Source organism: Triticum urartu, chromosome 3, assembly GCF_003073215.2.
Source record: "Triticum urartu cultivar G1812 chromosome 3, Tu2.1, whole genome shotgun sequence".
NCBI lineage: Eukaryota > Viridiplantae > Streptophyta > Magnoliopsida > Poales > Poaceae > Triticum > Triticum urartu.
Window position 1 is genome coordinate 494543195 of NC_053024.1, and position 25560 is coordinate 494568754.

Sequence of the window (25560 nt, forward strand, 5' to 3'; positions counted from 1 at the left end):
TGATCCGACGACGGAGGACATGGAAGTGGTTTAGATGGGTTGTTGGGACGTTTTGGAGGGGTGTTGGGCTGCAACACACAAGAGGCTTTTGCGGTTCCCCGGTTAACCGTTGGAGTATCAAACGGACTCCAAATGGAACGAAATCTGACAGGCGGTCTATCGGTGTACCAAGGCCACTTGGCAAATCTCGGTCCATTCCGAGAACATTTAACACCCGCTCACGAAAAGAGACAAGAGGGGTGCGCCGGTGCATGTAGGAGTGTCGGATTGCGAAATGGACAACGGGGAAAATGCTCGGATGCATTAGACGAGCACGTATGCAAATGCGATGCACATGATGCCATGATATGAAATGCATGACATGAACAAAATGCAATACGAAGACAAAAACCCAACCACGAAGGGAATCTCATAACTTAAAGCCGAAAATGGCAAGAGTCGGAGTTACAAATATGGCAAGTTACATCCGGGGTGTTACAGTTGTCTAAATCTGTAGAGACAGCACCATATGAGTTATGGAATGGGAAGAAACCCAACTTGTCACATCTCAAGATTTGGGGTTGCGAAGCTTATGTAAAATGTCTACAACCAAATAAGCTTGATCCCAAAGAAGACAAATGTTAAGTTGTAGGATATTCCAAAGAGATAATTGGGCATTCCTTCTACCAAAAGTTCGTAGACAAAGTATTTGTTGCAAAGAATGGGCACTTTCTCGAGAAGAAGTTTCTCGCCAAAGAAATCAGTGGGAGGATAGTACAGCTTGACGAGATTACTGAATCTTTAGAAGTGAACAGGACTAATGAAATGGAATCTGTTCCAGAAGTTGTCCACACGACTGAACCAGAAGTTATTACACCAGTTATAGAAATTGTAGTTAAGACTATAACTGAACCGCGTAGGTCAGGAAGAGTTACCGGACCTCCTAAATGGTTTCACAATTAAATGTTAATCTTAGAGGAAGATGAACCTGCGTACTACAGAGAAGGCGATGGCGGCGCCCAGCTCAAAAGAATGGCTTAAAGCTATGCAATCCGAAATGGAGTCGATGTACTACAATCAAGTTTGGAACTTGGTTGATCCTCTAGAGGGTGTGAAACCCATACAATGTAAATAGATCTTCATAAGAAAAACAGATGCAGATGGTAATAGATCTTCAAAAGAAAAACAGATGTAGATGGTAATCCTGCTAACTATAAAGTAAGGCTAGTTGCGAAAGGATTTTTGCAAGTTGAGGGAGTTGATTATGACGAAACTTTCTCACTAGTAGCCATGTTCAAGTCTGTGCGGGTCATGATGGCAATTGATGCATACTTCGACTATGAAATATGGCAGATGGATGCAAAACTGCTTTCCTAAATGTAAATCTCAAAGAGGATGTATATATGATACAACCAGAAGGTTTTTTCAATCCTAAGGATGTCGGTAAGGTGTGCAGGCTTCAAAGATCTATCTATGGTTTGAAGCAAGCATCAAGGTGCTGGAATCAACGTTTTGATGAAGTGGTTAAATAGTTTGGCTTCACTAAAAATCATGAATAAGCTTGTGTATACAAGAAGTTTAGTAGGAGCTCTATAGCATTTCTAATCTTATATGTAGATGGCATATTGTTGATTGGAAATGATATAAGTTTTCTTAACATGATAAAGGACTATTTAAAGAGTGTGTTTTTAATGAAATACTTAGGTGAAGCATCTTATATATTAGGCATAAAGATCTATAGGGATAGATCGAGACATCTAATTGCTCTAAGCCAGAGCACATACATTGACAAGGTTTTAAGATGTTTAAAATGGAGAATGCAAGGAAAGGTTTTCTCCTAATGTCACATGGCACAACACTTAGCAGAAATCAATGTCCCAAGACAGTCGATGAGCGAGTGCAGATAAGTGGAGTTCAATATGCCTCCGCAACTGGATCCATCATGTATGCTATGATATGTACTAGACCATTTATTTCTTATGCGCTTAGTGTTAGCAAAAGGAGAAAGGACATGCTCCTTGTGCACGGAGGAGATGAAGAACTCATTGTAAATGGTTACTCCGATGCTAGCTTCAAGACTAATATAGATGACTATAAATCTCAATCAGGTTATGTTTATACCCTTAAGGGTGGTGCGGTGGTTTGGGAGAGTCTCAAGCATAACACTGTTGCGGATTCTACGACAGAAGCAGAGTATATTGCGGCTTCAGAAGCATCAAAGGAGGCAGTCTGGATCAAGAAGTTTCTTGAAGAAGTTGGTGTGGTCCCAAGTGCAATGAACCCAATGGTGCTCTATTATGACAATAGTGGTGGTGTTTCTCAAGCAAAGGAACCAAGATCCCACATGAAGACCAGGCATATTGAGCGTAAGTATCACATTATCCGACAGTATGTCGAAAAGGGTTTAGTGAAAGTTCTCAAGGTTCACACAGATTTGAATGTGCCAGACCCAATGACAAAGGCTCTACCACGAGCAAAGCATGAGCAACACCGGATAGCCATAGGTGTTAGAGAAACTATGTAAACTAGATTATTGGCTCTAGTGCAAGTGGGGACTGTTGGAAATATGCCCTAGAGGCAATGATATTGTATTATTATGTTTCCATATTCATAATTAAGAGTTTATATGATGTGCTATAACAGCTATGATCCTGGAATGTGTGATTCAGTGAAAAACTCATATGCACGTGCGGAATGATAAACGGTATAATAATATTCCTAGTCTCGCCTCTAAGACTGGCTCAAGTGTTGTTGATGATCATGGGTCACCGGCACCGCCGTCGCCTCCATGGTCATTGTCGTAGGGTGCAGATGTTAATAGGCCTACAGCCCTTCATTGATCGCGGCTCAACCACGCCCGCTTCTGTCGCCGCCCACAAGGTACCATGGTCGATAGCTCATATGAGTCCTTATACAATAACATCATATGTTCATCGAACAATGAATCGTCCAACGATTGGGATTTTGTGGTTGCTACTATGGTCGTCAATGAGCACATTTCTAGGATGCGTCCAATGTTCAGGGGATCGATCCCAGGTCATGCTCCGACGTTGAATCGTAGTAAAGAGAGCGGCCATTGCCTGCTCTATATCATTTCTGGTGCACGTCCCCACTCTTCAATGCGAAGCTTTTCCGGCGACGCTTTCGGATGACGAGACATGTGTTCAACCGTATTAGGGAGGGAGTGGCGGAGTCTGATGATTACTTAGATGCAAGAAGAACGATGCCCTCAGAAGGGCTGGCTTCTCCTCTTATCAGAAATGCACTGTAGCTATTCGGATGCTTGCATACAAAATTCTTGGTGATCTTGTGGATGACTATGTCTGCATGAGTGAGTTCACATGCCTTGCATCATTGTACAAGTTCTGTAAAGTTGTGGCTGCAGTGTTTGGCCCGAACGATTTGACAGAAGCAAATGTTGCAGATACAGTTGGGTTATTGGCAGTCCAGAGGCTTTCCGGGAATGCTAGGTAGCATAAATTGTATGCACTGAAAGTGGAAGAATTACCCATTTGCTGGCAGGGGCAGTATAAGGGGCATATTAAAGATTCCACGGTCATGCTTGAAGTTGTGGCATCACAAGATATCTCGATTTTGCACTCTTTTTTGGCATGGCAGGTTCTCACAATGACATCAATGTGCTTCAATAATCTCCGGTGTTCGCATGGCTTGCAGAAGGCAACTTCCCAGAGGGCAACTTTGAGGTCAATGACCACCACTACAACAAAGGATACTACTTAGTTGATGGTATTTGCGCTCAATGGTCAACTCTTGTGAAGACAATCTCCTACCCCGTAGGAGAGAAGCAGGATAGGTTTGCCCAATCACGAGAGTGCTAGGAAGGATATGGAGCGTAGAACATGGAGTCGGCGAAGATGTGGGAGGTGATTGACTATTTGTATGATCATGCACAAGATGAAGATGAGCGTGATGACAGCATCTTCGACCAAGGGTTTGATTTTCACGAATGTTGAGCCTGAGCGTGGATAGACAACTTCATCATGAAAAGCGTGATTGGACCACTCACATTCAACTTCAAAATGATTTGGTTAAGCATCTGTGGACTCACCATGCAACAATAAATGTATCAAATCTTTTTCTTTTCAATGTACTTGTGATAATTTCAAATTCATTTGATTGTAAACCATGAGATTATATTTAGTTGTAAACTATTTATTGTGATGTAAAACTAGATGATTTTTTATTTGTATCCATATGCATAAATGTAAAATGTTAAAATTTGGACAAAAACCAGCCAACTAGACCAAATGGGTTTTTGGTTCAGCCAATCGGCACACTAGCAGGTTAGACATGGATGAGGGTGGACATTGCCCCCTTCGGCCGACCCAAACAAACAAAAAGCGGGTTAAAATGATTCGGACCAGCGACCTCGCGCACGTAGTACCACGGGTGTAACCAGCACGCCACCACACAGGACTTGTTAAGAATGAACTTTTGCTTTCTTTTACCTTTTACCTTTTTCTGTTTTCCTTTTTTGTTTTCTATTTTTCCCTTTTACTGTTTTTTCCATTTTCTTCTTCCAAGTTCGATGAACTTTTTTTTCAAATCGATGAACTTTTTCAGATTTGTGATTTTTTTTCAAATTCGATGAACTTTTTTCAAATCTGATGAACTATTTTCAAAATCAATGAATTTTTTCAAAATTTGATGAACTTTTTTCCAATCCAATGAATTTTTTTCAAAATCTGATGAACTTTTTTTCAAAATTTGATGAACTTTTTTTCAAATTTGTTGAACTGTTTCAAAAATCGATGAACTTTTTTTCAAATCTGATGAACTTTTTTTCAATTTCATGATTTTTTTCTGGAAAAGTCTTTGGTCAGATGGTTAGTGGCCAAATGGTCAACGGTCAGCTAGTCCATCCAACCGAACGATCAAACTGGACTACGGAGGGAGCGATGCAGGAAGCGACAGAGCGAGGGACGCAGTGTTCACGTGTATTTGGGCCGGCCCACTCGAGGAGGCGCATGAGCGCTCGGCCAACCTGGCGCTTAAGACCGGACCTCCTATAGGCCGCTCGCTGCGGCAAAGTGTCGGCGCTTCGCACAAGAGCGGCTAGCGTGGGCTGGCCCATTTACAGTGGCACGTGGCGGCACGTTCCCGAGATGGAAAATCACAAAAACGAAAATAGCGCTATCACTGTAACTCGAACACGCGACTTTGCACTAATTGGACTGCCATGCAAACCACTACGACGTAGACGTTCTCATGTTCAATTAGCAGCGCGACTGTTAAAGACGTACACAACAGAGACAAAACTTAAACATTAATTCGCAAAAAATCTCAAAAACTACAGTCCATTTATTGGGTGGAACCGACGACCTCCTACAACTGACTTTTTTTCGAAATTAAGAATATTTTCTTCAAAATAAAAACATTTTCCGAATTTTCGTACAAATTTTGTAAAACAGGAACATTTTGATGATGTGAACAAATTTGAAAAAGGGGAACATTTCTTGAATTTGTGAACAAAAAATAAAAATGATTACATTTTTAAGATTTCCAGAACATTTTCTGAATTTGTGAACAAAATTGAAAAACATGAACTATTATTGAATTGTGAACAAATTTGGAAAGCTGGAACATTTTTTTTTCAATTCCCAAACTTTTTTTGAATCTTGAGAACAAATTTTGAAATGGAGAACAATTTTGAAAAATCCTGAACAAATTTGGAACCGCGAACAATTTTTTAAAGCACAAAACATTTTTTAAATCTTGAGAACATACTCTGAAATGGCGAGCAATTTTGAAAAATCCTGAACAAATTTGGAAGCGCGAACATTTTTTGAATACGTGAACAAAAAATTGAAATCCGATACATTTTCTGAATTTTGAAAGTTTTATACTTTTTTGTAATGAGAACAATTTTCGAATTTTGAGAACATTTTTTGAAAACATGAACAAAATTAAAAAAAATCAAAATTTTTTATAGGAAGAGAAGAAAAGAAAAAGAAATAAAAAAGAAAATCGTAAATATTTTGTAAAACTGCAAACATGTTCTGAAAAAGAAAAATAAACTTGAAAAATAAAATGAAACGAAAAACAAAAAACGTAAAAATCAAAAAGAAACAGAAACAGAAAAAAAAAGAGAAATAAAAAAATAGAAAGCCAAAAAAAACCCAGAAAAAAACGATACAGGAAAAAACCCGGTTCAGGGAACTTTCTAGAAGGTTCCCAAAACCGGTTGGACACATTATGTGTAAGTGGGCCGGCCAATGCCTGTCGCTAGCTGCGCTGCTCTGTGCCATCGCTCAACAGTTCGCCAAAGCGAGCGGCGAATAGGATTTTCCGCTTAAGACACCTCAAAAAAAAGGCGCTTAAGGCGCTGAAAAGGAGGTCCCTAAAATTACGTCTGTTTGCCTAGGCCGGTTGGAGTTGGCACTAGCTCAACGGTGGGAAAAGGGAGGTATTCACACGGACTACGCCTGTCATATTTCCGACGATAGAACCAATGACTATATGTTTATTTCAAAACAAAATTTGGTCAACATGATCCTTGGGATCACCTATAACTTATAGCCTTAATGTGGTGTCTGCTGCAGCTCCAGAGTTCACAATCTGGGCCTGGAATTCATGACAAGCTACTCCTAAATCAGTGAATTCGTTAATGAGACCCTTAAATAATATCTCTAGCGAGCACTTGAAATTTTGTGAGCAGCTTTTGTCACCCTCGTCAACATCTTGCACTCCGTCTCCAGCAAGGCATCCAACTTGGGCACCGCCCATGTAAGCTTTGCATCCTACGAGGATGTCACGCCCATACTTCCGGAAATGTCCACCAATGAAGTGCTCAAAATGCTGCAAAATGTTGTAGCCAGGTCAAATGCATGAATAGTCTTCGTAATACCTCTTACATTTTGGCACAGAGGGAGTAGATCATACACAGCACAACTGGTTCACCAAACACATTCTTCACAAACGAAATTGTATGACATCATGTGCAGATTTCCTGCCATGTTGTTAGCTATGCCTGTGCATGTTATGGTAACCATTGGATCCTGGCTACTTTTTGTCCATGACACATTTTTCTTTGACCTCCTATTGAGTTACCGTTTCAGACATTACATCTGTTTGTTTGCACGATTAAATATTTCTAACCGGGTTTCCCTAAAAAAAATCTGACCAGGTGAGACCTGGGGATGGTTGTCAGCGCTATTTTGCTTCAGAAGGTAAAAAAAATTATTGTTCCTCAAAAAAATAAGGTAATCTGTGCTGCATCCTACAGCCGTACGTGGTTGGATTTTACCCCTATTGCTATTTTGTTCAGAAAGGCACCAAGCCTTGTCAAAGTACAGAGGAAATGTGAAAAAACACGCTAATACGTAAGGTATCAATTAAGCTGGTCCTCAAAGATGGTTAAAAAAACTAAAAAACCCTGGCCTTAAGCAATGAGATTCAAACTAAAAAATGCATGGATTCTACCATAAAAAATTAACAACCTGCTCTCAGGAGATGAACAAACGTAACATATAAAATTGCACAGATTGTGCCAATCAAGCAAGCAGCTAAGAACCTGTCCTCAGGTACAGATAAACCTCCAAGAGATCGGTACTGGTTTGTAACAGAGGAAAGGGGTGCGAAAGTGTGTGTGTTGGGGGGCGGGGGCGGGGGCGTCTATGTTTAGAACTTCTTGTAGCGCGTCATGGCATACGGAGCACCGGGGCACTAAATCATTTGAACAGAATTGAAAAGTTGGTACCCAATGCAAAAAAAAATGATGAGGCCCACAGTTCAAGCCATCCTTGTGTGAACGGCGTGCGCTGGTACAAAACATTGCGGGCAAACCATTTAACTGCTGGGATGGTGCGTGTGCTGACCGTGTGACATCATATGTCAGCCAAATGAAGTGTGTATCCAACACCAGGGATAGTGAGACATTTCTGACATCCAGAAAACTAGAAAAGGAAAACATAGCACCAGTGTATAGATATTCATACCTTTGGTGGATTGCGAAGAGAATACAGCATGGTTCTACAGGATAGCAGAAAAGTCTCTTCATTATAAGCCAGGGACTGCTTCTCCCCAAGGGGTGTGTTAGCATACATCGAATGACCAGGTTCATTGAAATAAGGTTTAGCATTCAGCACCAAGGCTTGAATGGAGACCAGGACCTGCAACATAGTTGAAGTGGATGGGTTCCACATCTCACACCCACTACCAGTCCATGTGTTTAAGAGGCTAAGGCAGACTTTCCCACAGGCATAGAGATTTGGATTAAGCCGCAGACCTCCAGAGCGGTAATTCACTTGCTGAAAATAATAGTCACATATATACATCTCAAATTCTCACATCCATGCTTCGAATAGAGAGAGAAATGAAGAATGAGCTATACTATGTGTGTAGATGACATCAAAGAATACTTACAGGAGGTTTACATGGATACTGGGAAGGGAAATAGACATCAAAAAAGAACAACCCGTCATGGTAAGGAGTGCCTGCAGGCCCAACTATGACAGCTCTAAGCAGGTCCATTCTATCCTCATAAGCTCTTACAAATATTGTATCTGTTCAATTTGGAGAAAACTAGCAGTCAGTACATGAAACCACTGTACTCCATGAGTCCATGTTAGTTGCCAAATTATATCCAAAAAGGTTACATTTGGCTAGCCTGAACTCGATGTCATTTCAAACATGCAAATGTAGTTGTAAACATCAATCGCCAGTACACTCGCTGTGGACGCACAAAGGGAGGAAAGGAAAGGCAATAGAAGAAATGTGCAACGTCTTTGGCAAATAGACCATAAATATTTTGTCCCTTACCTGGTAAATCTTTCCCTAGAACTTTCCATTCATGCTGAATTCTCTTCACCCAGTCCTTTGATGGCTGTTAAAGTGACAACTTAGTACTGAAGTAAGAAGATGGAATGCGGACAGAGCATCAACAGAATACAAAGCACTACCTTCTTCACGGTCCGAAACTTCAAATAAAAGTGATCACTGTGGTCACCAACAGTATCAAACTGCTTAAATGCCTTATACTTTTCCTCAATTTCACTTTCCACAATCTTAACTTGCTGCCGCTGCTGCGTTGAATCAGCAGGGGCCACATGTCCCCTTGGTAAATACAACCCCACACTAGGTGGAAAGCCGTAATGATCCACATTCAAGTTAAAGCTGCTATCGTTTTCCATCAGAGGAGTGTTGTAACTATAGTTACTGAAATCATCTTCATCATAAGCGTAGTGTTCCTCTCCAACTGCCCCCAAAACATCATCAAAATAAGCTGGAGGCAATGTACCTGTATGGTAAGTTCCTACGCTTTGCCATGGATAAGAAGCAAAAGAACTTGGGCCAGCAAAATCCGTAGGCAAGCCATAAATTGGAAGTTTGGGACCTCCATAGTAAGTTCCCAGGGCATCCCACGGATAAACAACTTTGGCAGAAATAGCACTTGGGCAAGCAATGTCCTCGGCCGCCAAGCCAATCTGAGTGTTCCAACAGAGAAGCATGTATCAATCAATGGTAGATTGCACAAACCAATGGCACCAAAAGTAAGCAAGTACGCAAAGGACCCACCTTTGCATTCTTCCAGCAATTTACAGGATGACCAACAGCTTGTTTATTCTTGTAATCTGATGTCTTTGCATCAATGATTGTAACTCCGTCATGATCATCATCAGCATCAAGTTCGATTATTTCATGAGGAGCAACCTGTTTATTAAACATGTGACGGTTAAAAAAAGAGGCTGTGTGGTACATTCACAGCATGAACTTCTTTGAAGACTAAAAGAAATGCCAACCATTGCACTCCCACATTATACAATGCGATCACGCACTTATGTTGATTTTGTGGGGGCAGGAGAGAAAGAAAGAGAGATTGCCATGCATTTTGCAAAAGGCAAAGCGAGAGAAACATGACAGCCTCATTTGGTTTCCAGTTGATGTTCTTGTAGTTTTGTTTACATTTGTGTATGTATTGTTGATTCTTCTTTTATTGATAGAGACTAACTTTCCCACATAAAACTAACAGCATAACTGTTAGGCACTGTGGCGCTCTTTACAAAAAGAAGCCACATAACAAGACTCTAGTTCGTTCATACAGGGATAATGTATCATCTACTATATATAGTTATATACCAATATAAAAAGACCCAAAGGGGCAGATCCAACTAATCTCGGCCATCAAACCATGTGCATCTAATGACCTACATTGCTCCAATGGTGAGTACTCAACATGTTTAGCGTGCAATCATTATCATACCAAATATTAACATTAGCACAAACCGTGCAATTAATACTACCTTCCCTAAAAACATATCCTACCTAATACATCAGCATGCAATTAATGTCACCTTTTTTAACTCTCAATTAATACCCTACATGATATCAACGTGCATTGCACATGCGCATTTACTAGAATATTTAGATTGCTATTACTAGAATATTTAGATTGCTAAGTTGAAACTAATACCGTTAGATTTTTCATGAGAAATATGTGCATGCTATAAAAGTTCATAATTCTCTACTAACATGTGCCTACAAAAATTAATGCAAAGATGAATGTTGGAAATCGTGAGATGTCTAAATGTCATCTAGGAGTATTTACAAACGGATGTGAGTATTAGAAAGAGAGTTGGCTATACTCAGCTGCAGAAATTGCAAATGTTTTGCAAGAGGTAAATCCATGAAACATAAAAACGGTCAAATCACTGTTTGTCAAAAGAAAAGTCAGATGACACCCTATCGCTTCACATTCATCTGACTACTGAGGATGCTGGGGCATATTACTACCTTCCATGAAGTAGTATTTCTGATGATATGCCTCAGTATCCTACTACCTTGGACAGAAATCACAGCTTATGCCAACCGTTAATATTGAGGCAAAAATCCTACTAATCGAAGGAACAATCATACAAAATTCATTCGAACCAGTACAATACTCAATCGGACAGTCAGAAACGTGGGACTGGGACCAGCCACCTGAAACTATAACTGAACTTGTACAGATCATGCAAACATCATACAAACAATTCGAACATAACCTAGATAATACGTTTAAACTTACGGCACCAAAAATGCATCGCAACCCTAATCCTCACCACACCATGCGTGCGGGTTGGGATTTCACCATCGAGCATCGAACAGTCCACGACAGCTCGACAGAGGAAAAAAAAAGTACTTAAAAAGGCAGCCGCCTTTCCAGGCTCCACATCACCTGGGCCCGCTTCCGCTTCTGGCTGACGGAGTTCCATCCAGCGGCGACCTCCGGCGGCACCTCGACGACGTCCGGGTCGTCCAACACCAAGCTTCCCCCGAAGGGATAACTCCTGCGACCAAAACCAACATCCGAAACAAAAGACCCATCAGAAACCGAACCGTACCAGGGGAGCGCGGCGGGTGGAGCGGAGAAGGGCGGCGCACTCGCCTGGAAGATCCCTCCGCCATGGGAGGGGGGAGGCGGCAAATGCGCTCGTCGGCGACGGCGGCGGGCTGCGCGCGTGATGGGGGGTTCTGTTTTGGGTGCGCCGGCGCGTGCGGGGCGAGAGAGATTTTTGCGATAAAAAGCGTGAGGAATAGAAGGGAAGGGGAAAGAAAGGGTCCAAATATTTTGGCCTTTCCTTTCCGCTTTGGTTCGTGGGATTCGGAAAGAGTGGGGCTCCCTCTTTCGGGCCAGGGAAGTGGGCCTGGCCTGACGCGAATCTGGCGTGTGGGGGCACACCGGTCAACTGGAGGTGTGGATGGGTGGGGGGTCCGGGCTGGTCCCTTTGGTTTGTTTGGTGATTCGTCCTTCTGGATAACCTGCGGATCTTTCCAAGGTTGGATGATTTGGTTTTTTTGGGGTAGGTTGGATGATTTGGTGATATAGTACTTCCTCCATCCAAAATAGATGACTCAACTTTGTATTAAAATTAGTACAAAATTGAGGCATCTATTTTGGAATGGAGAAAGTAGTTGTCTTGCTCTGACTTTTCCGATCCAAATGAAGAGATCCAAGGGCAACTCTAACACGAGGACCCATTTCCGCATATATATGTTCGCTCGCATGTAACTTAAAGCACTCCTCGGCCAGACCCGTTAGGAACAGTCGAGTCGGCAGTTTTCAGCGTGTCAGCCTGGGTCGAGCGGGCACCCTTATTTCTCGCCTTAAGCGAGACGAGGGGGAGCTCTCGTGTCGGGGGAGCCCTGGATGGGCCAGCCCATCTGAGTAGGAGGCCACAGTTTGCTTGTTTTTTTATTTGTTTTATGTTCTCAATTTGGCTTTATTTTTGTACTTTTTATACTTTATATATTACAAAAAACACTTCAAAAATGTTGAGCAAGTATTTGAAAAATGTTGAATAAGTATTAAAAATATTTAAAAAGTATTTGAAAAATGTTGATTAAGTATTAAAAATGTTGAATAAGTATTTGAAAAATGTTGAACGAGTATATGAAAAATATTGAACAAAATATTTGAAAATGTTGATTAGGTATTAAAAATGTTGAACAAGCATGTGAAAAAATACTGAATAGCTATTAAAAAATATTGAACGAGTACTTAAAAAGTATCGAATAAATATCTAAAGATTGAACAAGTATTTGAAAAATGTTGAACAAGCATTCAGACAATGTTCAACGTGTATAAAAAATGTTTTTGACATACACGAAAATGCAGAGTGAAAGCAAAAAAACAAACATAATAAAAAACAAAGGAAAAACAAAAATGGAGAAGAACAAAGAAAACCAAACAAAAAATGAAGAAGAAAAAAGAAAACCAAACAAAAATGAAGAAGAAAAAAGAAAACCAAATAAAAAACAAAGAAAAAGCCTATAAAAACAGAAGAAAAACCCTTTGAAAAATCAATGGAAAAACAGGTTGTGTTCGCCTCAACTACACATTGCGCGAGAAACTTATCGCGTGCAAGACACGAGCGTAGTGGCTAGCGTAGTGACCTCTCTCCGAGGAGACCAAAGATTGATCCCTGCTTCTCCCAATGCCGCTAAAGGTTGTTTCTTCTTCCACTTTCATTAAGCTCCTTCTCTAATCTCCTTTCATCTATCCCTTTTAAGCTACACAATGGTGCTTCGATTCGAGGTGAGCTTTTACACGAAAAAGATGCACATCGATCGATGTTATTGTTCCATTTTTGCGATTAGTTCATAGTTTTGTTGCCCGTAAATGTTCAAGTTTGGAGCTATTTTGAACGAATTTTGTCAAATTCATCGCACATGGTCGACCGTTTGAAATTTTCTTTGACCAATAGCTTCATCTTCACATGACTTTCATGTTGCACGTTTTCTGTTTCGACGATCATAGATGAATAGATCTAACCTCTTTCTCGTAGAACATACATACGCATGTATGTGATCTATGTAAATGACACTCCTTAATCTCATGCTCCTCTCGCGTGTCCTGCTACACTGGCGTCACCACCGGCGTTGTTTCTCTTGGTATCCTGTCCCGCATGCTGTTTCACTAGTACCACCGCCGATGTTGTTCCTCTCAACCTCCTCTCCCGCGTCCTACTACACTCGAGCGGTCGTCGTTCTTCTTTGTCCTCCCTCCCAGGTCCTGCTACACTGAACCATCGCCGGCGTCATTCCTCTCGATCTCCTCACTCGTGTCCTACTACACTGGCATCGTCGCCAGCGTTGTTCGTTTTGGGCTCCTCCTCCGCGTCCTCCTACACCGACGCGGCCATGGCGCGCAAACTGCATTTCTCCTTCATCTTTTTCTGCCTCAGTTCCATTGCGTCCCTAGTGTTATGTGCAGTTGTCAACCTTGTAGAATGGACGCCATGTTGTGCCTGGCTCCCCTGCCTGCGTTGTTCCTCTCGGTCATCTCGTCCTCGGTCTACACTGACGCCGCCATCGCGAGCACACTGCCAAGAACTCTACTATAACTTAGCATGTCATATGAGGGTGTTAACTCTTAATCACGTTGCATGTATGCAACCAAACACTGGGCACTTGCATCTCCCTAGCCAATGCGCGCAACCAAACGACACGCAAAAAATGCTCCCCTAATGCAAGCAGCCTATATGCAGGCAGCCAAACTAACTGCAGGTCATGGGTTTTTTTCCTGCATCAGCACAACTATGCTCAAGTGGGACAAATATGCAAAGTGCTAAAAACGATGCATGTGACCAAATGCCTCCTTGGCTATTCTGTGTTTTCGTGTCCGTGGGGATGCATATACACCTTAAATTTGGATCGGGTTTGCGTCCACGGGAATAGGAGACGGACACGCCGCATGCCCGCTCGGGCCCATGCGACAGCCACCCAACGCCAGAAGCTAGTCCTTTTAAATGTCACGTGTGTTGGGGGCCCGCCAATCCATGCCCACTCCTCTCACCCACTCCTCCCCCACTGCCAACAATCAAAACCCAAGTCCGTCGTCACTGCCCACCACCAGCGCAAATGTCGTGGAAGTGGACCCTCGGAAGCATGACCACGAGGTCGAATCCTTCTCAGAGTGTCGCTGCGCGACCTCATTCACCATGACGCCGCTGGGGGCTGCGTCGCTCGTGCGTGACCGTAGGTACGTCCCTTTCGCGATGTGCCAGAGGTATTGGGAGGCGGCTATCCCAGTACCCTCGCCTAGCGTGCCCCTACCAAACAACTGACACTTGAACCCGAAAGGGGTTCCAATGCCGCCCGTTCCGGCCTTCGGTCACACACGAGTGGCAGAGATCCACCGGCGTCGAGACCTACTTCCGGACGACCCGTCTTTCCCCGATGACTCCTCCTACTAGAACACATGGTTCGACAACGAGCACGATCGACCAAGCAGTCGCTCGTGTTTGCACAGGTACGTGTTGTAGCGTCGCCGGGTGCTCCAACGTTCGAGCCGTCGTGGGGGCTCATTGTGAAGGATGAGGAGCCCGAGAACGACGAGACCCTCGAGGCCTCTGAGCTGGTTGAGCTTGCATTGTGGCCAGAGCTACCACTGGCGCTCCACGCATCGATGATGGCGGCCACCGCACCGTCCCCCATGATACCGCCAGAGCCATGGCCACTGCAAGGGCTAAGTGGGGTAGATGTGGACACAGACTTCCATGTTTCCTTGCACGCCCAAGCCGCTGGAGGAGCACTAGGAGGGGTAGTGGGAGGAGCCAGCTACACAACCGCCCATGTCGGCGGTAGGACCATTGGCACCAACCTGACCATGCCCATGGCCGCCTCCAGTCTACATCGATCTCGTCGGCAACAAGGACGAGGACGAAGAACAGTAGATCTAGGATTTATTTATTATTTTAGTTTTATTAATGTCAAGGGCGTCGTCGCGGGTGCGCCTCCCGAGCAGCGTCTCCCGTGGCTCTGACTTGACAGGGATGAGCGCCGGCGACACAGAGGAAAGGGAGCCCGGCGACGACGAGGATGCCTTCTCCATTCGCCTCGGCGTCCAGGAACTGCCGCGGCGACGAGAAAAGGAGGGGCGCCAGGTACTCCAACCGCGGCGAGTTGCCGCCCTTGATGTACTCGAGGACGGCTTCGAGCGTGCGCCCAGGGACGCCCCACCATTGGCGCCGCCCTTCGGAGTTGAGGTGGCCGCGGGGCTCGACACTGTTCATGGAGGCGAGCTAGTCTTCATGGCGGCGGTGAAAGTACGAGGTCCACAACGTGTGGCTGTCGGGGGCGTACCTCAGCTACTGTCGCGCTTGCTCCGGCAGCGACCATCGGATGTGCCCGATATCGGCGCGCCGATCAGCACCGGTGGGCGGCGGTGGCACTGGGACTCCGCCGGTGCTCAGCCTCCACGAGCCCGTGTAGGATCGAAAGTATGTCTAGAAGGGGTGATTAGACTACTTGACCAAATAAAAATCTAGCCTTTCTCAATTTTAAGTCTTGGCAGATTTTAGCAACTTATCACAAGTCAAGCAATCAACCTACACATGCAAATCTAAGAGTATAGCAGCGAAATGTAAAACATTGCATATGAAGGTAAAGGGAGGAGTTTGGAGGGAGCAAACGTAATGTAGACACGGAGATTTTTGGCGTGGTTCCAATAGGTAGTGCTATCATACATCCATGTTGATGGAGACTTCAACCCACAAAGGGTAATGGCTGCGCGAGTCCACGGAGGGCTCCACCCACAAAGGGTCCATGAAGAAGCAACCTTGTTTATCCCACCATGGCCATCGTCCACAAAGGACTTGCCTCGCTAGGGTAGATCTTCACGAAGTAGGCGATCTCCTTGCCTGTACAAACTCCTTGGTTCAACTCCACAATCTTGACGGAAGCTCCCAAGTGACACCTAACCAATCTAGGAGGCACCATTCTCCAAAAGGTAATATATGGTGTGTTGATGATGAACTCCTTGCTCTTGTGCTTCAAATGATAGTCTCCCCAACACTCAACTCTCTCTCACAGATTTGGATTTGGTGAAAAGATGATTTGAGTGGAAAGCAACTTGGGGAAGGGTAGAGATCAAGATTCTTGTGGTTGGAATGGAATATCTTGGTCTCAACACATGAGTAGGTGGTTCTCTCTCAGAAAATGAATGATGGAAGTGTAGGCACGTTCTGATGGCTCTCTCCACGAATGAGGAGTGGGTGGAGGTGTATATATAGCCTCCACACAAAATCTATCTGTTACACACAATTTACCAAAGTCGGTGGGACCGAATCATGAAACTCGGTCAGACCGATTTAGTTCAAAATATGAACGTTAGGCTTTTCGGTGGGACCGACATGTCAACTCGGTGGGACCGATTTCATTAGGGTTAGGGCATAACGTAATCTCGGTGAGACCGATCACATAAACTCGGTGAGACCGATTTCTGTAATAGGCAAACAGAGAGTTGGTCAGGAAAACTCGGTGGGACCGAATCGCTCATTTCGGTGAGACCGAAACGTTACGAAAGGGAAACAGAGAGTTTGCATTGCGAATTCGGTGGGACCGATCGCTCATCTCGGTTAAACAAAAATGTTACGAAGGGAAATAGGGAGTTTGCAATCCCATCTCGGTGAGACCAAGATCCCTATCGGTGAGACCGAACTGACTAGGGTTTCTGGTAGTGGCTATGTCAAATGAACTCGGTGCCGCCGGATAGATCAAATCGGTGGGGCCGAGTTTGAATTTTGTTTTTGGACATATGTGGATATGAGAAAGTGGTTGAGGGCTTTTGGAGCATATCACTAAGCATTTTGAGCAAGCAAGCCATTAAGCAACACATCATCCCCTTTTAATAGTATTGGATTTTCCTATGGACTCAATGTGATTTTGGATCACTAAAAAAAATGTAGAGCCTTGAGCTTGAGCCAATATGTGTCCTTAGCATTTTGAGGGGTCCACATTCCTAGTCCATGCCATACCAACCATTGAACTTTCCGAAATGATCATCTTGAAAGAGCTTTAGTTCAATGAGCTATATGTTGTTAGGAATTACCAAAACCACACAGGGATAGTTGCACTTTTAGTCTCCCCTTTTTCGGTAATTGATGACAACATATAGATCAAAGCTTCGACAAATGATAATAAGATTGAAATGCATCGTCACTTTGAGAAGTATGTGATAAGTAAGAGCTCCTCTTAAATTTGTGCATTATTTAAAATTTGCTTTTGAATTGCAAATGCACAGTCGATTAAGATCATGGGTTACTCTTCCATGTCACATACATCTTGGTGGAGTACTCAAAATGATATAAAGTAAAAACATGCACTCATCACCAAGGCAAAGTGAATGATCATATAGAATAGATAAGAGATAACATCATTCAAGCATAAGTATTAACGTATGATATGATCAACCACATGATCAAATGAGTATCTTACACACATAAACATAAGGTATCAAGCGAGCACACAAAGTATCAACCAAATAGCAAAAGAGACAAAAGAAGCAAAAACACTCTCTCTCGAAGCCTATGATCTATACATTTCTCCCCCTTTGGCAACAAGTTACCAAAAAGTTTGAAAATGCATAGTGTTATGCATTTCTCTAGGCTTGATCTTTGGAAGGTGGCATTGAGAGGACTCCAAGGATGAATGCATCTGTGCAAGTTGATGGAGCTGGTGGAGTGGCAACTGGAGGTGGCACTGATGCTGTGGCTGCAAGTGCTGATGAAGTTGCTCTTGTGTCAGCCATAGGCACTGCAGCAGATCTCTGACCTCTTGGCACTCTTTGAAAGGCATCTATGCTAGCCTGCCCTTTCTTCTCCCCAACTTGTTCCTGGAGCTGCTCAACTGTTGTCTGCATCTCTGTCACTTTTAGATCAAGATCATAGAACTTAGTCTCAATGATACTTTCCAGGCTCTCATGGTTCTGAGTCTGGGTGGCCAATCATTTCTCAATCCTCAAGGTTGCTTGAACCAGATATGCAAGTTGATCTTGTTTGGTCTTGAGAAACACTTGAGATGCCTCTTCAGCACTTGGCATATTTGCAGCTTTCTTAGCCTTAGCTTTCTCTCTTTTCTCTTGTGCCTATGCAGATGTAGGATCTTCTTCAGTCATGACAACAGTGTTGTCCTCAAAATCTGGTCTCAAGTGTAGATGCTCTTTACCTAACAAGTAGGTGTGTGTGCCCATCTTGGAGTTGATGAGCATTTGAATATGTGGAGCATACCCACATGATCTCTTCTGATCATCAATTGTCATCTTGATTGTTTCCACAATCAGGTTCATGACTTTGAATTTTTGGGGCACATCAAACAATTGCAGCAAGTTGATGGAATGGACTCTTATCATCTTGTGATCTCCAGATTTGGGCAACAAGATATGCCTTAAGACGGTGTTAATTGTGGCCAAACCAGATAACAAATAATGAACAGAGCCTAGCTTATGAGTTTCCAGGGCTTTGTCAGGAATCTCCTTGTACATGTTGGCCATTGAGTTGTGGTATTTCTTCTTCTTGGCATAGACATCCAAGTCATCCTCATGCTCTTCAGGGGCATTGATCAATTTTGCCTACTCAGTAACTGTTGATTGGTACCTTGTACCCTCAGACATCCAAACAATTTTGCCATCTGGATAGAAATGAGCTGTGGAGTAGAATTGCATAATAAGTTCATCATTCCACTTAGTGAGTTTCTGACCCACAAAGTCATCTACTCCACAAGATCTAAAATTTTCATGCACTCCTGGGAAGTGATCTTCATTCTCATCAATGTATTCCCAATTTGCCCACTTCATATCACAGACAATGGGCTTCTTATCAAGTAAGATGGTTTCATAGAAGTCCTGCTGCTCTTTGGTGTGGAACATGTAATCCACAGCAGTCCTTCTCCTCACAGCATATGGATCAGATTGTCTCCAAAGTCTGAGACCTGCATCCTTCCTGATGTTCATGTCTTCTGCCACTGGATGACTATCATCATGGTCAGGGATATTAGGCTTGAGCTTCCTAAGCACTTGGGCTTCAGCATCTTCTTCATCAATCTCAGGCACTGGGGGCCTTGTTCTTTTCAGCGGCTGGAATATTTCTTGTGCTCCTCTTGGGTGCAGTCTTTGAAGCTGGAGCAGAAGCCTTGGGGGCTGTCTTGGGCTTAGAAGGGGCAGCCCCAGACTTGATGGCATCCCCCATCAGCTTTTGTGACTTGGGTGCTGGTGCAACATCCTCTTCCTCTTCTTCCTCAGTTGGATCTGCCATCATAGATGATCTCCCAATGACTTTGCCCATGGTCTTCTTGACCCTTTCTTTCCTCTTACTGCCTTCACTAGCAGCCTCTTCAGTTGACTTGGAAGTCTCAAGAGTGGAGGCTCTGGCCTTTTACATGGGAACTCTCTTTGCTGGAGCCTTCTTGTGCAGACCTGGCATAGTTGCGGCAGCAGCAACATATTCCTTCTTCAGCACCTTCTTCTTGGAGCTTGTAACACCCCAGATGTAACTTTCCATATTTATAACTCTGACTCTTGCCATTTTTGGCCATGTGATATGATATTCCCTTCGTGGTTGGGTTTTGTCTTTCATTTTGCATTTTGTTCATGTCATGCATTTTATATCATGTCATCATGTGCATCGCATTTGCATTCGTGTTCGTCTCATGCATCCGAGCATTTTCCCCGTTGTCTGTTTCGCAATCTGACACTCCCACACGCACCCGGCGCACCCATCTTGTCTTGTTTCATGAGAGGGAGAAAACCGTTCTCGGAGTGGACCGAGATTTGTCAAGTGGCCTTGGTACATCACCGGTAGACCGCCTGTAAAATTTCGTTCCATTTGGAGGTCGTTCCATGCCCCAACGGTTAACCGGGTAATCGCAAAAGCCTCTTTTGTGTTGCAGCCCAACACCCCTCCAAAACATCCCAATAACCCATCTAAACCACCTCCATGTTCTTCGTCATTGGATCACGATCGTGTGGGAAAAAACCGTACCTCTTTTGGACACTCCTAGCTCCCTCTACCTATAAATATGTACCCCCTTCCAAATTCTCGGAGGAAACCCTAGATAAACTCCCCCCCGCCACCGGACGTGTCCGGATCCCACTGGACAAAGACCCGCCGCCGCCCACGCCAATCGGGGCGTGCCACGTGGCAGCCGCCACCCCTTCGCTGCCACGGCCCGGTGAGCCCGAGATGGGCCCGCCCGGCCCATCGCGCCGCGTCGCCCCCGCGCGTCCCCGGGCGCCGCTCCTCCGTCGCCGACCGCTGCCGCACTCCGCGCCGCCCTTGTCGTCGGCGGGCGCTCCAGCTACTGGATCCAACCGGCCCCCCTCTCCGGCCATCTCCCCCGACCCTCTCCGGCCATGATACGTCTCCAACGTATCTATAATTTTTGATTGCTCCATGCTATATTATCTACTGTTTTGGACATTATTGGACTTTATTTTCCACTTTTATATTATTTTTGGGACTAACCTATTAACCGGAGGCCCAGCCCAGAATTGTTGTTTTTTGCCTGTTTTAGGGTTTTGAAGAAAAGGAATATCAAACGGAGTCCAAACGGAATGAAACCTTCGGGAACGTGATTTTCTCAACGAATAAGACCCAGGAGACTTGGACCCTACGTCAAGACACAAAAGAGGAGGCCACGAGGTAGGGGGGCACGCCTACCCCCCAGGCGCGCCCTCCACCCTCGTGGGCCCCCTATTGCTCCACCGACGTACTCCTTCCTCCTATATATACCTATGTACCCCCAAACGATCAGATACGGAGCCAAAAACCTAATTCCACCGCCGCAACTTTCTGTATCCACGAGATCCCATCTTGGGGCATGTTCCGGAGCTCTGCCGCAGGGGGCATCGATCACAGAGGGCTTCTACATCAACACCATATCCCCTCCAATGAAGTGTGAGTAGTTTACCTCAGACCTACGGGTCCATAGTTATTAGCTAGATGGCTTCTTCTCTCTTTTTGGATCTCAATACAATGTTCTTCCCCTCTCTTGTGGAGAACTATTCGATGTAATCTTCTTTTTGCGGTGTGTTTGTTGAGACCGATGAATTGTGGGTTTACGATCAAGTCTATCTATGAACAATATTTGAATCTTCTCTGAATTATTTTATGTATGATTGGTTATCTTTGCAAGTCTCTTCGAATTATCAGTTTGGTTTGGCCTACTAGATTGATCTTTCTTGCAATGGGAGAAGTGCTTAGCTTTGGGTTCAATCTTGCGGTGTCCTTTCCCAGTGACAGTAGGGGCAGCAAGGCATGTATTGTATTGTTGCCATCGAGGATAAAAGATGGGGTTTTCATCATATTGCATGAGTTTATCCCTCTACATCATGTCATCTTGCTTAAGGCGTTACTCTGTTTTTAACTTAATACTCTAGATGCATGCTGGATAGCGGTCGATGAGTGGAGTAATAGTAGTAGATGCAGACAGGAGTCGGTCTACTTGTCTCGGACGTGATGCCTATATACATGATCATACCTAGATATTCTCATAACTATGCTCAATTCTGTCAATTGCTCAACAGTAATTTGTTCACCCATCGTAGAATACTTATGCTCTCGAAAGAAGCCACAAGTGAAACCTATGGCCCCCGGGTCTATCTTTATCATATTAATCTCCTACTACTTAGTTATTTCCTTTGCTTTTTACTTTGCCTTTATTTTACTTTGCATCTTTATCACAAAAATACCAAAAATCTTATCGTATCATATCTATCGGATCTCACTCTCGTAAGTGGTCGTGTAGGGATTGACAACCCCTATTCGCGTTGGTTGCAAGGATTTATTTGTTTTGTGCAGGTACGAGGGAATCACGCGTAGCCTCCTACTAGATTGATACCTTGGTTCTCAAAAACCGAGGGAAATACTTATGCTACTTTGCTGCATCATCCCTTCCTCTTCGAGGAAAACCAACGCAGTGCTCAAGAGGTAGCAAGAACGATTTCTGGCGCCGTTGCCGGGGAGGTCTACGCAAAAGTCAACATACCAAGTACCCATCACATACCCTTATCTCCCGCATTACATTATTTGCCATTTGCCTCTCGTTTTCCTCTCCCCCACTTCACCCTTGCCGTTTTATTCGCCCTCTCTCTCTATCCTCCCTCTCTTTTCCCGTTTGCCTTTTTTTGCCCGCTTGTTTTTTTGCTTGTGCGTTAGTTCGTTTGCTTGTAGTTATGGCTAGTCCTTTACCCTTTGCCTCTATGTCTGAAATTGGGGAAATTATTGTTGATATGGACAATAATAATATCATGAAAAATTCTGATGCTCCTGCTAAAGAACCACCCATCTTACATACAAAAAAGTTCCGTGTTCGTAGTGGTAATATTATTGGAAAAGGAGTTATTCAAGATTTCTTTACTTGTGCCGGTGCTTTACCTTCTATGGGTAGTTCTATCCTTCATAGAACTAGTAGTCTTGCGGACGCTATTTCCATGCTTGTAGTTGAACTTGAAAGACAATTCATGCACATGCATCCTTGCATACAAAAGATTTTCCTGAAATTTTCTAATATTGAGCATTCTTCTGTTAAGCGTGCCACTACTATCTTTTTGGATCATGAGTTTAGATTCATAATAAAATAGGCCAAATAAATCTTTGCACATTATAGGGTGGACGCTTGCCGTCCTCCCATAGAGGCTATCCTCTTTGATCAAGAAGAAATAATGCGTTTTCAATCTCTAGACTATGTTGCTTTCAATGAAAATCTTAGAAAAAGGGTTCCTACCAATGTTTTAGTTGACAGAATTTCTTAACTTAATGATGATTTGGCTATACAAAATAATGAACTAGGATATTCTCTTGAATATAGGCTCACAAAGTTGTGTCAAAAGAATGCTTATAATGATGAATTGGTTGTGCAATATGAAGGACCAAAGGAGGAACCTATACCTCCCAAGGTTGATCTTGGGGACTTTTGTCCCATTAAATTTAGCCCTTTTGATTACTTTTGCTTGCCTCAAAGAAAACTTGCTTCCAAACATAGATAATATGAAATGAGTTTTAATAATCTATCTTACTATTATGGCAATACCTAGATCTATCCTTGCTTGTTATGCCTAGCTAGGGGCATTAAACGATAGCGCTTGTTGGGAGGCAACCCAATTTTATTTTTATTCCTTGCTTTTTGCTCCTGTTTAGTAATAAATAATTTATCTAGACTCTTTTTTGGTTTTGTTTTTTGTGTTTAATTAGTGTTTGTGCCAAGTAGAACCGTTGGGAAGACTTGGGGAAAGTCTTGTTACACTTGCTGTAAAAAACAGAAACTTTAGCGCTCACGAGAACTACTGACATTTTTATTTGGAAAGTGCTATTTAGTTAATTATTTTTCAGATGATTAATAGATAAATTCCTCACGTCCAGCAGTTTATTTTAGAATTTTGGGGGTTCCAGATCTTGCGCTAGCTACAGATTACTACAGACTGTTCTGTTTTTGACAGATTCTGTTTTTCGTGTGTTGTTTGATTATTTTGATGAATCTATGGCTAGTAAAATAGTTTATAAACCATATAGAAGTTGGAATACAGTAGGTATAACACCAATATAAATAAAGAACGAGTTCATTAAAGTACCTTGAAGTGGTCTTTTGTTTTCTTTCGCTAACGGAGCTCACGAGATTTTCTACTTTAAGTTTTGTGTTGTGAAGTTTTCAAGTTTTGGGTAAAGATTTGATGGATTATGGAACAAGGAGTGGCAAGAGCCTAAGCTTGGGGATGCCCATGGCACCCCAAGATAATCTAAGGACACCTAAAAGCCAAAGCTTGGGGATGCCCCGGAAGGCATCCCCTCTTTCGTCTACTTCTATCGGTAACTTTACTTGGAGCTATATTTTTATTCGCCACATGATATGTGTTTTGCTTGGAGCATCTTGTATGATTTGAGTCTTTACTTTTTAGTGTACCACAATCATCCTTTCTGTACACACCTTTTGAGAGAGCCATACATGATTTGGAATTTGTTAGAATACTCTATGTGCTTCGCTTATATCTTTTGAGTTATGTAGTTTTGCTCTAGTACCTCACTTATATCTTTTAGAGCACGGTGGTGGATTTGTTTTATAGAAACTATTGATCTCTCATGCTTCACTTAGATTATTTGGAGAGTCTTAAATAGCATGGTAATTTGCTTAAAATCCTAATATGCTTGGTATACAAGATTAATAATAAAACTTTCTTATGAGTGTGTTGAATACTATGAGAAGTTTGATGCTTGATAATTGTTTTGAGATATGAAGATGGTGATATTAAAGTTGTGCTAGTTGAGTAGTTGTGAATTTGAAGAATACTTGTGTTAAAGTTTGTGATTCCCATAGCATGCACGTATGGTGAACCGTTATGTGATGAAGTCGGAGCATGATTTATTTTTTGATTGTCCTCCTTATGAGTGGCGGTCGAGGACGAGCGATGGTATTTTCCTACCAATCTATCCCCCTAGGAGCATGCGCGTAATACTTTGCTTTGATAACTTGTAGATTTTTGCAATAAGTATATGAGTTCTTTATGACTAATGTTGAGTCCATGGATTATACGCACTTTTATCACCCTTCCACCTTTGCTAGCCTCTCTAAGACCGCACACCTTTCGCCGGTATCATACACCCACCAAATACCTTCCTCAAAACAGCCACCATACCTACCTATTATGGCATTTCCATAGCCATTCCGAGATGTATTGCCATGCAACTTTCCACCGTTTCGTTTATTATGACACACTCCATCATTGTCATATTGCTTAGCATGATCATGTAGTTGACATCGTATTTGTGGCAAAGCCACCATTCATAATTCTTTCATACATGTCACTCTTGATTCATTGCATATCCCGGTACACCGCCGGAGGCATTCATATAGAGTCATATTTTGTTCTAAGTATCGAGTTGTAATTGTTGAGTTGTAAGAAAAATAGAAGTGTGATGATCATCATTATTAGAGCATTATCCAAGTGAGGAAAGGATGATGGAGACTATGGTTCCCCCACAAGTCGGGATGAGACTCCGGACGAAAAAAAGATAGAAAAGAGGCCATAAAAAAAAGAGAAAAGGCCCAAATAAAAAAATGAGAGAAAAAGAGAGAAGGGACAATGTTACTATCCTTTTACCACACTTGTGCTTCAAATTAGCACCATGATATTCATGATAGAGAGTCTCCTATGTTATCCCTTTCATATACTAGTGGGAATTTTTCATTATAGAACTTGGCTTGTATATTCCAATGATGGGCTTCCTCAAAATGCCCTAGGTCTTCATGAGCAAGCAAGTTGGATGCTGATAACCCACAAGTATAGGGGATCGCAACAGTTTTCGAGGGTAA

At 43.1% G+C, this 25560-nt stretch overlaps 1 protein-coding gene across 1 annotated transcript; it reads right to left on the minus strand.

Annotated features, from left to right (window-relative positions):
- Window positions 1-6445: 6445 nt before the first annotated feature.
- On the minus strand, window positions 6446-11551 carry LOC125544567 (putative ubiquitin-conjugating enzyme E2 38). Its single transcript, XM_048708300.1, has 8 exons — window positions 11366-11551; window positions 11156-11267; window positions 9517-9651; window positions 8901-9425; window positions 8761-8824; window positions 8365-8504; window positions 7938-8249; window positions 6446-6798 (listed from the first exon to the last, which is right to left on the minus strand). Exons 1-8 carry the CDS (start codon window positions 11383-11385, stop codon window positions 6514-6516), a joined length of 1593 nt encoding a protein of 530 aa, XP_048564257.1. The 5' UTR covers window positions 11386-11551; the 3' UTR covers window positions 6446-6513.
- Between the last annotated feature and the right edge of the window lie 14009 nt (window positions 11552-25560).